The sequence below is a fragment of the Athene cunicularia genome (genome assembly GCF_003259725.1).
Source record: "Athene cunicularia isolate RWA chromosome 2 unlocalized genomic scaffold, athCun1 chr2_part1, whole genome shotgun sequence".
In the NCBI taxonomy this organism is placed as follows: domain Eukaryota; kingdom Metazoa; phylum Chordata; class Aves; order Strigiformes; family Strigidae; genus Athene; species Athene cunicularia.
In genome coordinates this window covers 112558999-112580508 of record NW_020799095.1, presented here as the reverse complement: position 1 = coordinate 112580508, position 21510 = coordinate 112558999, and the positions used below count along the sequence as shown (strand labels likewise).

The window sequence follows — 21510 nt, the reverse complement described above, 5'->3', positions numbered from 1 at the left end:
CACAAGGCTAGCCTTTTTTTGCCATTATATTTTTAGAACATGACACAGAAATAATGGTGTTTTTCACATCCAAAGTGTGAGCTGTTGCATTATTTCCACTGTGGAGGCCTGTCCTGTGTTCTGTTGTATACAAATTCTTTTTGTCTCATTGTATTACAGCAAACCAAGCCACAGAGATGTACCATGAGCACCCATCCATGAGTTATAGGTTGGTTTGGGGTTTTTTTCTTTTTAATAGTGTTCTCTTAATATCCAGAAAGGAGCACTAAAAGTACACCTAGATCAAGGCAACAAGCTAGGAGAAGTGTTCAGGGATCACACCATTCATTGTCTGAGGATTTTGCAGGAGATACAATGGAACAACAAATTATGCCTTTACAAATCAAATGCGAATTCTCTTAATGATTTTGAAAACACCTGATCTAGCCACTTTGAAATCCAGAAAATCACCCTGAAGAAATCGACAATGTCTGTTCTTACATTCCTGTGTGTAAAACCATTAGAGCTTCTGTGGTGACTAATGAAGTTTTAGAGCTTCATGCCCATGATTTCCATGAAATCTCTTTTGGAAAACACCCTTTGCCACAGGACTGGTATCCAGATTGTATACACCTACAAATATTTTTAAAGAACATTTTCACACCAGTAGATTTGTTAGTCTTTAAGCTGTAAAACAAATAGAGCCCAAATGAAGAACGACTTGAGGTAAGGAAAGGTCTTAAAGGCAGTAGCTAAAATAGTCTATTGCAGAGACTATTTGAGGTCAGAGAGTGCTGAAAGGTTGTGTTTGTTCCTAATTGGGGAAGTAACTACCCTTCTTCTTTCCCTACTATGTGTAAGCAAGCAAGAAGCTTTGCCTTTTGTTGATGCATTGATAATATCTGCTAATCGGGGGCAGAATGGCCCTGCATCTAACTTTCATCAACCAAATATTCATGGCACTGTGTCAGTAATGACTTACTAGCACTTGAAGATTTCTGGAAATTCCTTGGCTCTCATCCTGTTACCACTCCCAAGTTGGACTGTAGGGAGACTTGGATGGAAAATATTAAGAACCTTTGTATTTTGTCTGCATAGAGAAAGGACTGCTATAAATTGACTGCTGTTATCTTAGAGCTTTTTTAAGAAGACTAGCAAAATGGATTGATTGTAAGTAGAATATAATCCCTTAAGAAATAAGATCCCTCTTAACAAAAGCAATTCTCTTATGAGAAAAAATATAATACCTGTAAACTTACATGCACATACATTATGCTTAACTTTAGACTAATGTTAATAGAATGGTAAATAGTTAGCTTCACTAGTCTGGAGACTTCCAACACTAAAATGGCTGATGGTTTGGAAATGAATTGAGGTAGAAAAAAGGGTAAATCACAGTCAGTACAATGCTGATAGTACTCATTTGGCTCTAAAATTTGTGTGTGCTGTCATGCAACTAAGCACACAGCAGTGGCTTTCTACTGAGTTTGGAATGGTATTAAAGTACACAGTATTACATGCCACTCAGATGCATGTGTACTCTTGCATTTGTTTTTCTGCAGATATTTGGGTATCTGCATTCTGCATGTGGTGATGTTTTGGAACGTTACCTCTGCATGTAAGAACCTCATATAGCATCAAGTCCAATGTCTGCTATTCCAGACAGTGAAATACTGTTTAACATTAAAGATGTGGGATGTTCATGGAAAAATATGTGAAGGAATGTCTTAGAGTAAATCTTGTATTTGTTTCTCAAACAACATGCTTATCATAAGACTAATTTGAAGGCTTATTGAGAGACAGTAAGCATGATTATCTGAGCAAACCTGGCTCATATTAGGATTCTGCCACATCCTTGGACCTTCCCCCACAAAAATGTCAACAACAATCAGACTTGTTCCAAAAATAAGAATTGATAGAATTACACTTGTTCATTTATCTTGGTCCTGCCAGGTGATAAACCCTCTGGCTTTGCTATAATGAGGAGTTAGACAGATACATGAGTCTGAATAATTCTTTTTGGCACTGTTTTCTCTATCCTACATGACTGAGAATTTAACCATCATTGTGCAACCATTGCTCAGAGCACCCTGACAAAGACAATAATAAATACCTGTTGGGGAAAGGGTGATCAAGCCTTGATATCACTGTTCTCCATAGGGGAAGGAGGAGAGCTGAAGATGTGCTTTTTTTTTGAGAATGGAGCCAATCCCCCCAAAAATATCAAGTCACACAACAAAGAGGCCAAAGTAAACAACATCCAGCAAAATGCCACTGTAGATAAAGCTTAGTTTTTTCCTTTGCACTTACTAAATTCTATCCTCTTTGGTGGGCGGTCAGAGTAACTAGCTGTAACTATATTTTCATCAAACTTCAGCCACTCAAGGAAGTATTGCTGGTTAGATTAAGTAGTACAAATCTGTGCCACAGCAGGTGGATAACCAAATGTGTACTGGTGCTTGTCAAGGTTCACAGCAGAGACTTGGAGATGATCTTCTCACAATGTCTGCTTGCTTGTCAGCAGTGGCAGCTGGTGCCAGTGTTGCTGAGAAAAGGCTGCTGCCTTATACACTACTGTTCTTTGACTATTAAGGGGAAGAAGGTACCAACACTGAAAGAAATAGTCCAAAAGGCACATTGATCACATTAGTTTACCACAATAATTTTTACCTAGTCTTGTTTTATATCTCAAACAGCCTCGGTTTGTAAAGGACATTTAGACTCACCACACAGTGACAATAGGTTCTCCATGTTGTTTTCCCTAGCAGCTGGTTGGACATGTGTGGTCCCATGGAGATGTAGAGCCTGGCAAAGTTTTACAAGTAGTTTTTAGTTTTCCTCCTGTCCTTCTCTACTATTACCAATCCAGAAAACAATAATTTGAAATAGCAAGATTTCAGAATGCTTTTCTAGATCTCATCTCTTTTCAGGAACAATCTCTCTGGTTGGGAATATTCCATTACTTGCCATGTTGCCAACTGGAGAACAGTGAAACATCCCTGACCAGTATTTCTCCAGTTACATTGTACGTGAACTATTCACCGATTGGTTTTCTACTAAAGAAAGCTTCACAGTACTGCCTGTGAAAAGTCCTATCGTGAACGGGCAGTTGCACAAGGCAGCTTTTATTAAGCAAGATCTCAACAGGGATTGTTGGAGTCACAGTAGAATCTGTGCAACTGCCTCTTAATTGCAGCAAATCTGGATGTGCAAGCAGGAAAATTCTCCCAGCTGCAGAAGACAATTTTCTTGCTAGTCTGCCTTGACAGCTCCCTGTTGCTTGAGGAAATGGAGCCAAGCTATCACTTTTAGCACTTCAGCAGGTGATTCACCAGCAGCTGAGTCATCCCTGTCCAAGGCTAGCACATCCAAAACCCAGGGAGGGGTGGATGGCTGGGAAAAGGAAGCACAACAAACCTTCCTCCACTAATTGATGCCATCTGGGAGTGACAGCCCATAGGCCTGCAGCTTTATGTGCAAAATATTGTTTACAATTTTTATTACAAAGTCAATAGGGAAAAAGACAATTTTATTTAACAGTTCATCATCATTACACAAACTGTTGTTCTGGATTCAGCTTCAGAAAACAGGAAAAAATACTCAAAAGCTTGGTTTGTTAGTGTTGTTTTGCAGACTTTTGTTGTTGAGAAGTCAAACAATTAGATGGGAAAGTTGGAATTGAACCCACTGTCATGCATTTGGAGTCTTTTGGTGTTAGTGGTCTCTCTGGTGAGCCACAGAGGATATGAGCTGTTGCAGTCTTGACTCATCACTTTGGTTGGTGGTAACCCAGGCTTACACAGATCTCTTGGCCTAAATGTTCATAACTGAATCAAAGGGCAGCAGTCACAAATGGTTATCTGTGAGCAGATGCTGTGTGGTGCCTGCAGCTCACCTGTCCCAGTGCTTGCACAATCACTTTATTTATGTGTAAAATTATGTAAGTCCAGTCATTAACCCTACAGAAGCTGTTCCCTTTAACCTCCTGGGGTAGCAAATTTGATCAGCTTGGTGAAGGATCCAGCAAGTGTGAGAACTGGCAGAAAGTTGAAGTTGACTGTCCCTAGGCAAGGGTATGGGGTAAGGGTAACAGGGTCTCCCATTTGGAAATGGTGAGCTGTTAGACAGCTCAGCCCTACTGTTTAACTCACATTGGTTTGTTTACTGATCTCAGATACTACTTTTTTTTTTTTTTTTTTTTTAAAAAAAAAGGAAAATCAGTAATAATTAGTTGTTTTCCATCTCCTGCAACCAACAATGCAAGATAAATCTACACAGTTGATTATTCATTAACCCATAGTGCAGGAAAAGCAAATTCAGAGACTGTAATGCTTTAAAACCCTTGGCTGCAGTCAAAATATGTCTCAACAATCACATTTGACCTGTGGGTTCCATGGGGAAGGAGAATCCACTGCACTACCACTCTGACCACACAGCCTGGGTTGAAAACAGTTGCTACTTTCAAGGGTGGGAGTGAATGGAGTGAACACAGTTGTATTCTCAAAGGAAAAGCAAACTTTGTCTCTAACTCAGAACAAGAAAACTGGACTAGAACTAGGCTCCAGGTTCCCAAATCAGCTCAGTTTCTGTAAGGGAGCATGAGGGGAGGCAAAATATTCCCATATCTTCTCTCCATTTTTGCCCCTACTTCCACAGACAGGAGGAATTGTGAATTTAGCATGTGGTGCAGGTTCTTGAGGATCTTCAGTGAAGGTGTAAAACCATGAGGAGTATGATGTGAAAAGTTAAAGGTTAGGATCTGAGATGTATCAAGTGGTTGGGCATTTCAATACTATGAGTATAGACTGAGACACACCCAAGGGGCAGAAACACTGCCTAAAATCACAGCTTTCCATTCTGAAAAACCTCACAAGAAACTCATAATGCTTGGGCCTAGGTCTATGAATACAAGAGTCCTGTGGGGATGCCACAGGTCTACAACAAACAGGGCAAAGACTGCAGTGTTCCCTATCCATGTGCTCTAATTAAACATATCATCAGTGATTGAGACTCCAGTCTTTGACATTTGCTAACTTTGGTACTACATGTGCATATGAACTTCTAAAAGATATTTGAAAGAGTGAAGTATCTATGGCCTAGGTCTGAAAAAGCCAGATTTTACATTGACAATAAAACCCCTCTTTGGGATGATTTATTGTAAATTTTTTTTAATATAAAACCATAGTTCTATTATTAAATACCAAAACAAGCCTGCAAATACTCTCAATTTTTTATCCCCGTTCTGTTTCCCCTTGCTTGAACTATCCTCACAAATGATAGTTAGCTAACATCCAAATATTTTAAACACATCTTAAAGAAAGGGGGGAAAATACACTTCTAGTTTTGAGAGCTAGAATATGATTGCTTCATGCACATGATTATACACATACAGTCAACACTGACATGTAAATACTTACTTAAGATGTGTGCTGGTTTCTTCTCTGGTTTTGTTGTGGGTATTGATGGTTGGTTGCTTTTTAGGGGAAGGAGACCTAGAAGTTTGAACAATGAAACCATGGGTATAGGTTTACCTGGAAACTACCAGTGTTCATAATAGGGTTAGAGATGTCCTTTTCAGAAGTGCCATTAGCTGCCATTCCCTGCATCATTTATTTCAACACAGCTGGTAGAATATGGTCTGTATGAAGAATTTGGAAGGGGTTTTTTTTTTGCTCTTGGTTAATAACATCTTAGCTGTCCTTGATAGCAGGGTAAAATTCAGGGCAGACATAAGAAACAAAGACCTACTAGCAGATGTAATTTTTTTTTTTTTTTTTCCCTCTCAGGAATTAGGTTTTTCCAGTACCTGAGGGGAAAAAAATACCAGTTACATGATTTGGCTTCTTACAAATGGAAAAAAATTACTTTGGTTTCCTACTGCTGTCTTTACTGAATCAGAATGCATTTTAACTCTGCTGGGTGGCCAGAGCTTTGGACGCTTTCTTTCAATGTTTATAGGTGAAGCTAATCTTCAGCAATGCTGTTTGCTATGCCCCCAGATAAGCAGGATATCACACTTGCATCTCCAACAGCTCTGATTCTGTTTAGCAAAAAGGGAACATTTCAAAAGGCTGCTATCATTTACAGCAACTCAGGACATTCTGAGGTTCATTTGGAAGAACAATATCTAAATGCCTTGGCACAAGCAATGCATTTTCTTAAATGTAACTAGTATGATAGCTTAAGTGTTTCTCATCTGTCTCACAGAAGTAAACTTGCTACCAGCCACCCAGAAACATTCAAGGCTGCAGCTCAGTCCTTACAATCTAACAGTTTCTCTCAGATCTACCAGTGAAATTAATGAACATTCATATGCATGTAAGTTGCTGGCTCAGATTGTATGAATGTGGATGTTTCTCAGGAAGGACTAGCTTATGGACACAGTAACTGAAATATCTTTATTGGGTTATATTAGTGGATAATACTGTTAGAAGAAAGAGAAGATAAAATACAATGAGGTTATTGAAGGACAACTAGTTGGCATTGTTTCATTTATTTTGACTTGTCCAGATTTTTTTAAGTAGTTGGTTTTAGAAGTTTTTTCTGTTGTCAGAGTTGCTAAACTTCAAAAATAATCAAATTGAATCAAAATATGCTTCTAATTTTAAAAGCACCAAATCAAAACTCCTTCTTAACAAGAAACATGTGACTAGGAAGAAAACCAATATTGTTTCAGCTTCAGAAATCAGGCAATGATGGCACACTCCACAGAGTATGTATATTAAAAAAAAAAAAAATTAACTTGGCAAACAGATACCCTCACAATGAAATGCTACTACAAAATAAAATTACTTTCTATCTCACTTTGCTAACAAAACTTAGTCCAGTGGCTGAAGTAGTGACATCTAATAATGGTTTGCCTGATTATTTCACATAACATCAAGAAAGACTTATTAAATCCTACCTGACAAAAGTAGTCAGAGTAGTCAGAATAGTCAGCATATGCTGGGTAATGAAGGTAGAAGTGATAGGTTAAAGTGGGATCATGGGCCATGAAACAAAAGACTTGTAGATGCCTTACTCTAAGAAAAGCCATGCTAAGGATCTGCCTTCATAATGCAGTGTGAAACTGTCATTCTGGCAGTCTAGTAAGCTGCGTTTCACACTCAGAAAGTGCTACCTACCCAGAAACAGCAGGACATATTAAACAACTGCTGTAATGTAAATAAGGGGAATATAAACAAAGTCTTCTTCCTATCTCTCAAATCTGATCTTTATGCAACTCTTCAGGGGGTTAATGTGGTGAAGGGAAGGCTATAACTTTTTTTTTTTTCCTCATTAACTCATTTTAAGGTCATTTGGATAAATGCTGTGGAAGTCAATGTTATCTATGAGCTGCCTGACAGGCTCTGTGTGGGACAAAAATCAAAAGCATGTGATCTGTAATGTCTCATCCAAGACCCACTGTGAAGATACAGGGTATCCTGAATCCCGCCCCCCCATCTTTATCTACTGAAAGTGATATGAGCAGGCAATTTCGGGGGGGGGGGGGGGGGGGGGGGGGGGTGTGGAATCCTTCCTCATGGTGCAATCATTCCTCTTTGGAGAAGTCACACTTAACTATAAAAAGCACGTAACTTTCATGGTTCTCAGTCTTTGGGGATACAGAGATGACTTCCTGTCCAGAAGTGTTGAAATCTGTATTGAATATGGGCTTTTGAAAGAAGAACTTCGCATATGCCAAAGCATTCACTACCCACAAAAGGGTTTATGCGTGTGAATTTAACACAGTGAATGGTTCCCCTTGTTAGAAAACCCTGAAATTACTGTGAGACAGGAAGCAGAGTCCTAGAACGCTTTCTGGTGGTGTTACAACTTCCTACTCCAGCCCCTCTCAGGTTTTTTTTACCGCTGCTGAAATGGAAGGCAGTGAAGCAGACGTATGAAATAGCTCACCTTTCTTTGGCTTTTGTTTCAAATTACGATTTTTTTTTTCCTTCAAGTTTCAGGGATGGGTTGTGTAGCACAGTATCGATCCCTTCTTTAAAAACCCGGAGGAGGAGCAGCTCTGCAGTAAGGGCAGCTGCTGTGCCCCCAGCAGAGCCGCCCTCTTTCAGCGGGAAACCTCCCAATGCCACCAACCCTGCTCCTTCCCCTCCAAAACACTGCATGACCCAGATAGCTTAGTAAGCACCAAATTATACTGCACTAATAAAAATAAATTTCTTGGCAAAGTACTTGATTTGTCTCCAACTGGTTCGATGAAAAGTGTTTTATTAAGTCATTTTGCTTACCTAAAATTTGCTGAATATGTTCTTGCAACACCACATGTCAAATGTCCTTTTAAAGGCTTGTGCAAGAACATCTGTGAACCTCCTGTGTCAGAAACGTCTCATCGAAAGTATTAATCCCTTAGTGAACAGAAAATGTTATTTCTCTTGGGTTGGTGCAGAATCTAGCAATGTCAAAAGCTGAAATGGAAATAAATTATGAGGAAAAACTTGCACATAAAATCATTCTCTACAAGTGAACAGCAACTCTAGACCTGATAGGGGATGCAAACAAAGCCATAAATGAATCCATTAACCTTTTAAATTATCAAGTTGTTCTGGTTTTAAAAGGTGTCAACTCCTCGCTTCTATACAGAGGCCAACTGGTAGCAATAATCAGCAACAAGTGACCTCACCAGCACATTCAGAAATGATCAGTCCGTATTTCCAGAGCAGTACGAAATCAGGCAGACCTGTACCTATTTGGGTCAAACTGAGATTGACATTTCCCTGACACAAGGAGCAGCTGGCTGTTTGCAAACATCCAGCTTTACAGCAGCTTTTCCAGCAGGCTGATCTTCTGCAGCTGCCAACTGGAAGAGACCAAGAGAGATACTGATGCTCTCTGCCAACTCCTGGCTGGCAATTTTTCTACACCACAGAAAATGAAAGCATTTTGTGAACTCTTCTTGTCCCACGGCAACCCTAAAAGTGCTGAGGTGTTAAAGTATTTATTAACATAATTGATTCTCAGGGTTTTGAACATTAAAATTTAGAGGGCAGAAGCCTGAGAACAGCTTTTCACACACAGGTAGGTAAAACCTACCACTGAGCCTGTTCAGTGCTTCCCTACTCATCTGTGTGTGCCTGCAGCACTTGATTGCAGTTCAATCACATCTAGGACTAAAAAGACTGGCACATTGTCAAGATGACTATTTACACTGCCCAGCTGGAGATGCTAGGAAATCGTGGCTCCTTCTAGGTTTTATCTGCCTGCCACCTCGAGAACCACAGCCCGTGTACTCACAGCATTGGATACCTAAGCCCCTTTTTCAGGCACAGAAAGCCTTGCGTGACCTGTGACAGCAGCTGTGGCTTCAGCGTTTGCTCCCTGTCTTTTGCTGCTCACTCAGACACTCTACATTGTCCCTTCCAGCCCAGGGGCAAAGTGTGGCTGCAGCTGCATAGTGAGGTGCTCAGGGGTCCAGCTGGGCTGAAAAGAAGCAGTCTTCCCTTCTCCCCCATTTTCCCTTCTCTATTTTGCAGCTATGTTGTCCAGGCTAGAGCCCTGAACCAGCACTGACAGTGGGGATCACAAAGAGGCACTAGATGGAGAACAGGAACAAGGGACTTGGAATGACAGTTGCTGAAGGGCATCACAAAATATGACTGTCAAGTAACACATTGCAAGAAAAAAAAATATTTCCTTCTGCTCACCCACACACTAGCACACTTTACAATCACTCTGCAGGGCTGATGAGGTGAAATGGGTATTCCATAAATTGCTGCAGTGCCACGGTGGGGAGAGACACCCAGTCCATCAGCACTGCTAGCAGCAAAGTCAAAAGCAGAACATGAAGCACCAGGGACTTCTGATGTCAGAGTGTTTGGCACCCACAAGCTTTACATGTCTGCACATGGAGACAGCCAACAGGTGAGCAGGCCCTTAGGGATCTACATTTTGAGAGTCAGTGATTCTTCCATCCTGTATAGGACCAGCCCAGGATCTTAAACTATCATATTTAACTTAAATATTTAACAGACTGCCTTTGTTTATCTGTCAAGCAGAAGACTGCTAAAACACAGCATTTCTTAGACCATCAGTAATGTCTGATTGAATCCGTTCACCCCTAGGAAACCTAGAGCCAAAGCCCTGAAGACTGATACTACAGGACATGACAATTCATAGCACAGACCCTACTTTAAAATCTGTTCCTTATCTTCATTCCATCCTTTTGTTACTTACATATTGAAGCAAGCACTGTATTGCTAACATATTCCAGTGCAGCAACTTCATTCAATTCTACTGTTAGAAAAATCAGGAGAAAATGCCACAAAACTCCTGTCACCCTACTTTTCACATGCAGCCACATTCACTGATCACTTCAACAGCTGCATGCAAGTCCAGAGCCAAAGACTGCTCAGGGGTCCACATGTTTCAAGGCAAGAAAAATTGAGATTCACATGTGGCACAATAAAAAAAAAAATATTACCAGCAGGCTATTTCTGCAAAAGCATTGCAAAATCCTTTTTGACAAAACAATTGCAATGAAAAATGTTTAGATTCTTCACATACTTACATTTTAAAGCTTGAGCTCATGCCCCTTATTTGTATTAGTCTAACTTTCTTAGAGCTGTGAATTGCTTTTAGTACATTCAGTGAGTACCTCTTTTCTATCTTGAGCATAATCTTTCTTGTCATTACATCTTCTTATTCATCTTACAGTTGTTTTCCATATCAGAACTCTGAAGTGCAGTTTTTAACCCATTGAAATAACACAGTGCAGCATTATCTATACACAGAATGCTGATTTTTGACAAATACTAGTTCAATTTTGTTGTACGCATAGACAACAAAAATCTGACCCAACCCATAGTTTCCAAACTGTATAGTCTGCAGATATTTTTGGCATCATCCAACATTTATATTCAACTGCTTTTACTGAAAAGCAGTTAGATCTTTTATTTTTATCCCTTCCAGTAACAGTAAGTTTAAAAAGAGGGTTCTTTTTTAAAAATTTGTTGATTTTTCTACTTTCCATTTTGAATCTATTGATCCATAGCACACATGAAATTGTGTTTTGCAGTGACTGAGATTGACTAATTTTACAGGGCAATGAACCATTTTTATGCTAGGGAAGAGTCACATGAAGTGTTAAAAAACACAAAACAAACATGGCATAGTTAAGGTGCTGAAATACAGGGATTTAACAGTGTCTTCCCAAAAGCAAAGGCTGAATTTAAAAACCTTTAGTAAAAACCAAAAGTATATTGGAGAAGGTGTAAAAAAAACCTGAGCAGTGAGAGATACACATAAAGAACTGGTAGTCCAAGACACATGCATTTCTGTTCCACTGAGGATGTTACAAGACAACGAGAACAAAATATGTAGTACAAAGAAAAAGCTAAAATCAGAGGTAATAATTGTGGCAATGTTTACCATAACAGGGTAAAAGTGTTTTCTCTGTAAAATAAGAGTTTGGCATTAACAGAAAATGTTTGTTACACAGTAGCTTCAAAAAGTGGCTCATAGCTTCTATCCACTAATATGACCCAGAAGAAATACCAAAGAGGCAAGATCGTTTTGAAACTGTCTGAAAACATTAAAAATCAGAGATTGAGCAATTTTCATTTTTGTTTCAAGTCTGTGTTCTGCTGAAGTCACTTAAGTATCGGGAAGTTTGTGCAATGCATAGCTGTTTATGTAAATGGGTAAAGAGGTAGCCCAGGGGTAGTGGGACTTAGAAGAGAGAGTAATGGTTGGAAGAATGGTTGGAAGAATAGTGCAATGCAAAAAAAATTCACCCGCAATTAATGTTTGAATTTAAAGAAAACCCAAACAACAATAGCAGGTTGTGGAATAGCTCCATATAGATTTAAATAGATTAGGGTTGGGGCTCTAGGCAGAATCTGCTCACATTGAATGCTGAAAAAAAAACATGCAGCCCCTGAAATAGAGAGGCTGTGAATATTAGTAAACCTTTGGGGTATAAAGGACCTAGAAGTTAAGGCTAATATCACACTTTACTAAGCAAAAAGAGAAAAAAGCCTAGATATAGAAAATGATTTTCAAAATTGTTTTTTTAAAATAATGCTCTCAGACAAAAATAGATTCATGCCTAGCTTGACCATGAAGACTTTATCAGCTTTTAAAAAAAAAAAAACCAAAAGAAACTTCAGTCCTATTGATGGAAGAGCCATGCCACCCAACTTGTCTGATTTTGTTAGATATTATATAATTAAGGAATTTCTCCTGATGCTGTGTGTGGGAGTGTTTCATACTAAATGGGCCTCATGTCTCTCCTCAGAAGAGATTTCCTAGGGAAGGAACTGCTAATAATAATTAGGCCATCTGCCATGTTCCTTCAATATCAGAAAGACATGAAAATCTGTCATAGCTCTCAGACTAACCAATTTCAGTATTATTTTTACTGTTTCTCCAGTGCCACAGCTGTGTACAGCATTCTACAGACTAATAAGAAGTGGCAGGTTGCTGCTCAAGGACCTGACAGGCTGAATTAAACATGATGCACCACCATACAATGAACCTGGAAAGCTTTTTTGAGAAAGGGCTACCACAATTTAAAAAATAAGGGAGATTTTTTTCACTAGCTACCTCATTAGCATTTTATATATATACTTAATTAGCCCTTTTTTTTTTTTAAATCACAGGGAATTAGCTACAGAAGAAGATTTCTAGGTTGAAGAGGAAGATAAGCCTTGTAAAGAACAAGACACTTGGGGGGGAAAAAAAGTCAGTTGTATAATGCATATATAAGCAGGAACGTATTTCAGACAGAGCTAATGGCTATTAGCTGTGAAAGAGATGAGTACATGAAAGCCAATTAGGTAGGATAAAGCTGTAGAATGAAACCTCCAAGATGAACTCTGAACCTCAGGCATGGACGGTGATCACAAAGTTGCAAGACAGAATGGAAAGCAATGTAATTGATAAAAGCAACAAGGTAATACAGAAATCAGGAGATGAAACAGTAATGTACAGGAGTAAAAAAAAAATTTAAAGTAATGTAATAGGAAAATGGTGTCCACAGGGCAGAAAATAACATCAGTGTGAGGAAAACAAGAGGCTAAGCTTATTGAAAGGGATGCTGAAGGGAGAGACAGGGAAATTGCAAAGGAATTTCAAGTTAGCTGCACTCAGTTTAGTAGCTCAGTTGTCAAAAGGGAAGCAATTCTGTGACTTAAGGACTGTTACATTGAAGGCCTTAAAACTGAAACTACTGAGAAAAGGATTTTGAGATAGGAGGATGGAGATAAATTACTCAAAATCTGATGAGTCTTATTTCCATATACATCCCATCAAATGTTTAAAAAACATACTAAGATTTTACTGACTTACTGCATTTAGTCTTTATAAATACTCCCAACATTTTTCCTATCAAATAGGCTGCAACAAAAATAAAAATCCTCTGTAGTAGTAGGCTTGATTTACTTTTTACTACTTTAATACTTACTGAACTATTTCCTCCAGTTACCTCAAATTCTAGCAAGAGAATAAAAACCTGCAGTAAGTGTACTATTTTTTCCAAACTTTTTACATACTGCGATTACTTTTTCATAGCTATTTTGGAAGACTGACTACAGATGCAGGGCTGCCTCCAAAGGCATTACAACAGAGTAAATCTGTTCTGCAGGATTTTTAGGGAAACCTCCCCTATATGCATACCCTTGGTCACACATGACTGCGAAGGTTTTATTAGAAACCCATGAAATAGACTCAGAGCTGCAGCACATGCAACTCCCCACTTTTCAAAGCTTCAGCTATTAAACATCAAGTCTTCAGGACTCTAGAGCTAGATTACTTCGAACACCTTCAAGAGGACAGACTCATCCCAGTTACATCAGCAAATTTCCAGAGCTAAAGGCCCTGCACTGTAAGGTAATGGGAAAGGTAAGACGGTAAAATGTGTAGACGGGAGTCTGGACATGGACCTGGGCCCAGCAGAGAGACTGTAGCTGGTGCTCAGCTGCAATCAAATGACCACAGTAAAAAAAATGGTCTTTCAAGGACCATATTCCAAAGTCTCTTAGGCTGCACAGAAACCTCCTATTTTCCAGCAGTGATTTAGACTCCTGTCTTCTTCTGTTTATAATGTAGAGACAGCACCGATCTTCCCCTTCTTCTGCATGAATTCTACTCTCTGTGGGAAGAGGCTAAAAAAACTTGAAAGAGCCAGTAGTGGGTGGAGTGATTCTGTTTTCATAGACTGTTGTGCAACAGCACCATCCAGCTGTTGAATAAAAAAAAAAAAATAAAATTTAACACCCCTATCCAGATTTGGTCCTTGTACCACAGGGAAAATAATTACACCTATTAAACAAAAAACAAGCCCACAGGTCTTTTCACTGCTTCTGAATTAATTATATCGGTCCACCATGTTATGTGTTCTGGGCTGGTACACAAGAGTGCTTTAGCAAAATGAAGAATTCAGGCCAGTTTATTCGTGCCTAGTAAGACTGGCAGGCTACAGCTTACCTCAGTGTTTCAGTGAAGTGTGGAATATAAGCTCTCAGGTATGAGGAAAAGACCATTATCTTTGGCTCACAACCAAAGACAGTTAATCACACGACAAAAATTAATGGAAAAAAAACCTCAATCATTTCATACATAAGAGCCTATGTTTTAGCTATCATAACTTACCACTTTTGAGCTTCAGTAGTGAAAGCAAGAACAGCAATGAGGGGGAAAAATGATGAAAACCCAGACTTAATGGATTACTCGAGAGGCATTAGGACATGAGAAATAAAACTTCTTGATTTCCCAGATTTTTTGTGACGTTGTGTTATTTAACAGTAACTAAGGCATATGCAATGGAAATAAGTGAATAAATGGCATTCCCTACAATGGATGGCGGATTACCCAAAGTAAGTCTACAAGGTCACTGCTCAAAGTGCCCTCAATTCTTCACTAAATGAAACTTTGTTGTAACAGCCACAGGGAGCTTACCATGTGTGTCCACTGATGATCAGGAAGTCTAATATTAGAATGAATACTGTTCTTGCATTACATGTGCCTTAGCCTGTCCTGTGATCCCACATTCTTGCACTGATACTTGAAAGCAGGGAACGCATCTCCTTTTTGGACTTCCTGAAGTCCAGTACTAGTTCTTTGCAAACATTCTACAAAGCAGTACAGGGTACCTATTGAAGTCTAAAGATAAGTCAGACATCCTTTACAAGAAAACAAAACCAGTGGAAACTTTCCAAGTAAATATTGGCAGAAAAAACCCTGTAAATGCAACAATTAACCTAAAAGAAAGGCCATTTCCACACAAAGAAAAATTGAAAGGAAAATGTAGGATAAATGAGATGACTTTAAGGAACCTGAGCTTACGCAAAGAAGAATCAGCATAATCACATCGACAGAATATTCTTTTTCTTGCATAGAACTAAAACATACAGTAGATTTTAATGTAAGCCCAGAACATAAGAGCACAGCAACAGGAAAACAGCAAGTACTAGAATAGTAGCTAAAACCATAGGAGCAAAGAACATGCCCAAATTACAGCAGAGGTGCCAAACGACAAATCTGTGTCAAGTGGGAGAAGATGCCCTTAGACAAGCAAGGCAACAAAAACAAGAGTCAAGACACAGCCCTAAGGAAAAGGGGACAATCAGCTCCCCCAAAACTGCAGAAGAACAGGAAGATCAAACAGAGGCATGGCCAATGAAACATTACAGCTAAGACTAATGAAAGCAAGGAGTTCTCCTCTCACTAAGAGAGGAAGAACACAACACAGTACCTTCAAGAAGAGCTTCCCGTTAGAAAGTCATTGCAGAACTACATCATTAGATCAGAGACAGAACAAAGCTACTAGGAAAAAAAAAAGTTGGAGTCAGAACAGACCAAATGCTCAAATCAGTAAAAAAGAATTAGTGCCAAATGGGTAAAAAGGCAAAGACTGGTATGTAAGAGGGCATTGGAAGAAGGTGACAAGGTAGTGGTGGACAAGGAAGCACTTTTGAATCTATCATGAAAGGTTCTTCTCTGTTCCACAACAAAAAACAGTCAGCAAAGTTTGAACTGTAAGTGCAGAGAAAGTAATTTAAAATAAAGAATCTGATCATCTTGATTGAAGAAAGTCTACTTCCCTTGCCAAAACCGACTAGAAAACTTGTCATATGGCTTGGAGGCTGCACAGCTATGCTCAGAGAACTGCATACTCAAAAGGCATAGAGTTACACACTCATTTGAGTAACAAAAAGGGGTATGATCAATCCATTTCAAAACTCAGATGTATAAGAAGAATAGACAAAGAAGAGGAAAAACAGATCTCCCTTAGTTACCAGTCAGGTCAAATAACAAGGGGGAAGCTGGAAACAGCATAAAAATCCCACTAAGCATAGAAATAGGCCTCCAGTGGAAAGAAACAAGACAAGCCAGACAGAAGGAGAAACAGGAAGCCATGAAGTCTTTCCAAAACAGTCTAAATAGAGACAACACTTTTACACCATCCTCCATGAGGTCAGCCAGAGTTCTGCCAGCTTGATCGCAGTAAGTCCTAAAGGATTTCACATGGAACTTGAGCTCATGACAGTGGTTTTTCTCTTTTACCACAGGGTGCAAGCTTTTAAACCAGGACACCAGAAGGTCCAGGAGATAACAAAACAGTGTTTCCACTAGACAGCAACCCATTTACACTTATTAGTTGTTCAGTTTAGTTAAGGAATCAGTCTTACTTAAGATCAGAGTACCTGTTCAAACCAAGCTTTGTAGTCTCATATGAGTAAGCATTTCCAAACCCAGGGCTTCAGCTGTCCAGAGTCTTAGATAGACATACTATAGTTAAACCTGCCATGTCACTCAGAGTATATGTTTACATGCCTACAAGTTCCCCCCCTCCACCTCCCTGCCAGTAAAGTATCTATTTACTATCCACAGAAGGTACTATTCAGTTCAGACCTGAGGAGTCAGTCAGCCTCTCTAACCTTGTAACAAGCAAGGCTTGGGATCTGATTTATCACAAGCTTCTGCTGTCACCAACAAGTGCAGTGGCAGACCTAACGACAAGCTTGTTGGATTTGGAATTTTAGTTCATGAACAGTCTTATTTAAACCAGGGACACAGAATACAACTCACATGAACACAGTGATAAGATCACATGTGGTAAATCCATACTATTAGGCAGAATAGCTGGATGCAAGAAACACGGTGCACGTACCAGTCTCTCAACCTGCTCCATCCCTGGAACTACACTGCAACACTCACCAGCCCCCTCTTTTTAAACAGGCCTTTTGTGAGTCCCAGTCACTTTATATTTAGCATTTCACAGCAAATTAGTTTCTACTTCCAAAGTGTCTAGACATAAGTTCTGTTGATACCCGTGTCTTCCAGTGATAGGCCTAGTTCCCATGACAGGGAGTATGAGTAAAACCAAGAAGTTCTATCCTAGAAAGTTCACACATTTCAAAATTTAAGAGCTTATTTTAATCCAAGATATGGTAGCTGTAAAGTCCAGTTCATAAAAGGGCAACTTGTTGCTGATAAGTCATGAAAACAGTCAATCCGTGCAAGTTTCTAGTCAGTAGGGCTTCCCCATTGTTTCCAAAATTTTCTTTCTCTCTTCTGCTGAGGGCATCTCTGGTTTCACACCATTTCTCTTCCTTTGCATCATAATGTCATGCTGAAAATAGAAGAAAGTGACCATGAGAACACAGATTTCTCAGAACTCTCTACCTCTAAGCTCTGAATAAGATTTAATAGAAGTGCCTTTTATATATCAAGAGCCAGATACTCTAAGTCTGATTAGCTGATAACTAAATGTACCAGTATTTAATTGAAGATATCTGATAGTTTACCTTGCTGCTTCAGAAGACAGTGAAGTTACAGTATTCCCATTACACTATGTCAGACTAATGTGCCATTGTCTGTAAATAGTTTTCTGGTGGTTTGTGCAAGTATTTAAAAGCTAAGCTAAAAGACTCTTTACTACTACAGCAAAAGAAAAGCAAATAGCAGAGAACAGTTTAACTACATGTAGTTCCTCATGATACTTCTCTACCACAAGAGAGAAAAATACAGACACCACCAAATATGAATGAACTCTTCCTAAGCTTTATTTTAGGTTAAACATGACCCAAACCAATGGACAAACCTTACCTCAGACTTTTTGCATTATATCTGTTTAAAACAGAACTTATTACTAAAAATAGCTGACTCAAATTCAGAGGGAAACATATCGGGTACTGCCAGAACACTGACTCACAATCTAAGAGGGTAAGCTTAGGAAAACCAAGTGAAGTACTTTGAAGTGCATCTGCTTAAGTCTTCCAGCAACACATACCGAGACTACCTAGACCTGTAAGTCACTGCAAAAACAGTAGCAGTCAGAAGTCTGAAGAGTTCAGAAAGCAGCATGTCAGAAGTAGTGTACTTAAAGCAAAGCATGGAGTAAAATTTAGAAAATCTACTGTGCTTACCCAAAATTTTCTGCAGCTTTTGTACTTCAAAAAATAAGCAGTACACATATCCTTGTTATAATTGTTGTCATCCATACATCTTCTAGAGGCATCTGTTTCCTTTGTGAAAACATAATTCAAAGCTGAGGGAGGACACTGTACTCAGCATCTAAAAATTCTAGCAAGTCCCAGAATATCTATGAAGATAAGAGGCAGCTTCTCACATGAAAGAATACTACCAAAGAGAGCAGAGGAACATCTATCACAAAGGATAATCAGTAATTCCAAGCAGTGACTTCATTTAGAGATAACAGACATTTGTACTCTTCAAATAGGAAGGATAGAGTTCACAGAATAATTGTTTACAAAGATGCTTGTTATAACCCACAAAAAACACTTTTAAGCATCAACCAAGCTTGTCTAACCAGGATTTCAGGCTCTGGTTTTAAGGACAGAAAACTGAAGATTGCTCTCAGTTGAATTACTCCTATTTATGAGGAATTACTCACTATTCCATGTTTACTATAATGGATGATTTTCAACTTTTCTCATCTTCAGACTCTTTAAGAAACTTTTAATGCAAAATGCCAATGCAAGAATGCTATCCAATAAAACAAATCCTCTAGAAATAGCATTAATCAACACTGAAATATATGAACAGATCAATCATCTTACCGCTACACATGGATTTGTATCATGGTCTCTAAGCTGCTGTGCGCACCTGGACATTCTAGACAGACACTCATACCTTGGCTAGAAACAGAAAAGAAACAGGTTAAGTATTTACTTTGAATAGTAACTCAGGACTAAGTCTGAACTTCAGCATGTAATAAAGGTCTTCCAACAACACACAGAGTTTGGCTGTCTTAAAAAAACCCCAACACACCAGCACAAAACTTTTGCAAAATGTTACTTCAAAAGCACAACTACTCAGGCAAGTTTAGCCTGTCACTGAGACTGCTTACTCCATGATAAAGTCCTGCAGAGAGTGGAGCCACTGCAGACACTCTCATACCAGCCTGTCGTATTGCTGAGGAAGTGCCCATGTCTAGGAGAAACAGCTCCACAGAAGCTGTTCACAGCCAACGAACCGTAGACACTTAATAGTGTGAGGGAGCAGCGTAGAAGTAAACTTTTCCAGACTTGTGCCTACTCCTTAGCTGGATAACATCTGTATCTTCACTGAGCTTTCACAGGTGTAACAAGTGCCCAAACATCTCCTGTGTTGCTCTATCAGGTATTTAACCAAAGAAATGGTTTCACTGCCAGGACAGACCAGACCCCCTTACACTGTATATGACAGCTTGAATCCCATTTTTCACCAATTTAGTCTGACACCGACTCTAGGAACTGCAAACTTGAGAGACACAGAGTTCAGTGCCAAGAATCTCCACTGATCCAAGATGATGACATCAAGATGAAGAGCAGACCCTCATTCTCTTTACAACTTCCCATATATTGCCTCTGGCACACACATGGCCATGCAGGTATTTGTTCTAAATAAATACTAAATCTAACCAAAAATAAATTAATATTGACCAGATGACTGTTTGAGCCCATGCAAGCAGAAACACAGGACTGAGGAAGAGAACTCTGTGCAGCAAATTAAAGTACAGCTGATGAAGAGAGGGAAAGATGTGAAAGAACATCCTTGCTTGATCTTGTTGGTTGGTTGGGTTTTTTTTCCCCTAAAAAAACTGCCACTAATTCTAAACTTAAATCTGCTTCTGTTCACATTAGAGATTGATAACTGCAAGTTTACAGTAAAAAGCCAGTTTTGCTTGATATCATTAAACAAAAATCAAATCCTCCTCTCTTAGCAGCTCACAAACAGAAAACAATGTTTTAGATAAAGGTTCTTCTTTGGGTAAGAGTAAGCTATTGCAGCTGAATAAGTCTTAGATTTTACATCCTGTGCAAGTGTACTCCGCCAGCCCTTGGAGTAATTTTTGCATTCAACATGATCGTATACTGCAAACAGGCCTTTTAAAGAACAACATCAGGAAACCCTTACTCTTTCGTTTGAGAAAGTCCTTAAGTTAACTTTACAAGCTAGGCAAACGTTTGGGTTTTTTCTGGGTGCAAGAGGATTTCTGATCAGGCACTTCCAACTCAAATGGAAACACAAGCGTGTAGAACACACAGCATCATCCCAGACCTCCAAGGAAGGAGGGAGAGGAAAGAAAAAAAAAAACCAAAAGCAGCATATCACAATGCCTTATCTAAGTCAGTACCACAGACACAATGTTTTTTGGAGGTTTGTTTGTGTCTGTGTTATAACTGTGTTTCATTGATAATAGAGGTGTAAGTACCACCTGAGCAGACATGCCTCGAGGTATACACTATTAGACTGACTTCAGCTTTACTCTCTAAAAAGCTTTCATGAGTTGTAGGATGTGTCATCAGTGTTCATTACACAAACTGCAATTAACATTTTCAGTTTGATTACACTACTAGAGTCTGCAACCGTGCCCAGTTTAAGAACAATGCACACAATGTATTAAATACCTACTTAATGAACAGGCAGTTCAGGTTCTCATGAAGCTGCTTAGTTCGGAGTAGGCAAATTCTGAAAGACGCTCAGTACTACGGAAAAGGTCTGGTAGCTCCTGCACATGCTCCCCCCCTGCGAAGCACTTCAGGATTTGAAACCCTATCAGCCAGAAGGGCAGGCAGGTCACACCGAAATGCTGCTGTGTGACTGAATGAGCGGTTGGGCAGGAAGCGAGCTTTCCCCTCCCCATTTTCTGCACACGCACAGGCTTCCCTTCCTGCTTTCAGATTACAGGTCTGAGCCCAACCACAACCAAAGGCTTGTCTATTCCGCAGCTCTTAATTACGCTTTAACACATTAACAGTTGTAAACTGTACCACAGAGAAATACATTTGTTGCTAGCACTCTTTAACCCTAGGGCTTTTTCAGTTCATAAACCACGAGGATATTTTTCCACAGGCTGCCTCCCATTGCAAAGCGTTTGGTTTTTTTAAACGCACACATGCATAGAAAATCGCTAATTACGCTGCACTACGGACCAGCTTATTAAACCTTAAACCCTAGAGTGCAGGCCGTATAAAAAACCTGCGCTTTTTATCAGCGGGACGAGCGGGGTGCGGGAGGAGGCAGCCGGCGGGCCCGGGCGCTCGGCTCGGGGGGGGATGCCCTGCCCGCCCCAGCCTCCCG

General features: G+C 39.5%; 1 protein-coding gene across 1 annotated transcript; it reads right to left on the bottom strand.

The window, feature by feature from the left end:
* Nucleotides 1–5084: 5084 nt before the first annotated feature.
* Nucleotides 5085–19226, bottom strand: CHCHD7 (coiled-coil-helix-coiled-coil-helix domain containing 7). The gene is made up of 3 exons (XM_026841538.1): nt 19005–19226; nt 18351–18449; nt 5085–17554 (listed from the first exon to the last, which is right to left on the bottom strand). The coding sequence occupies exons 1-3, from the start codon at nt 19056–19058 to the stop codon at nt 17453–17455; spliced, it is 255 nt and encodes an 84-aa protein (XP_026697339.1). The 5' UTR covers nt 19059–19226; the 3' UTR covers nt 5085–17452.
* Between the last annotated feature and the right edge of the window lie 2284 nt (nt 19227–21510).

What these genes read in the sequence shown, in the direction of transcription:
- CHCHD7 (XM_026841538.1), bottom strand. Translation starts at nt 19,058, where the DNA reads ATGTCCAGGTGCGCACAGCAGCTTAGAGACCATGATACAAATCCATGT. An exon ending in ATACAAATCCATGTGTAGCG is followed by an intron (nt 18,450 to 19,004) that starts GTAAGATGATTG and finishes GTTTTCACAAAG; the next exon opens with GAAACAGATGCCTCTAGAAG. An exon ending in AAAGCTGCAGAAAATTTTGG is followed by an intron (nt 17,555 to 18,350) that starts GTAAGCACAGTA and finishes TTCTATTTTCAG; the next exon opens with CATGACATTATGATGCAAAG.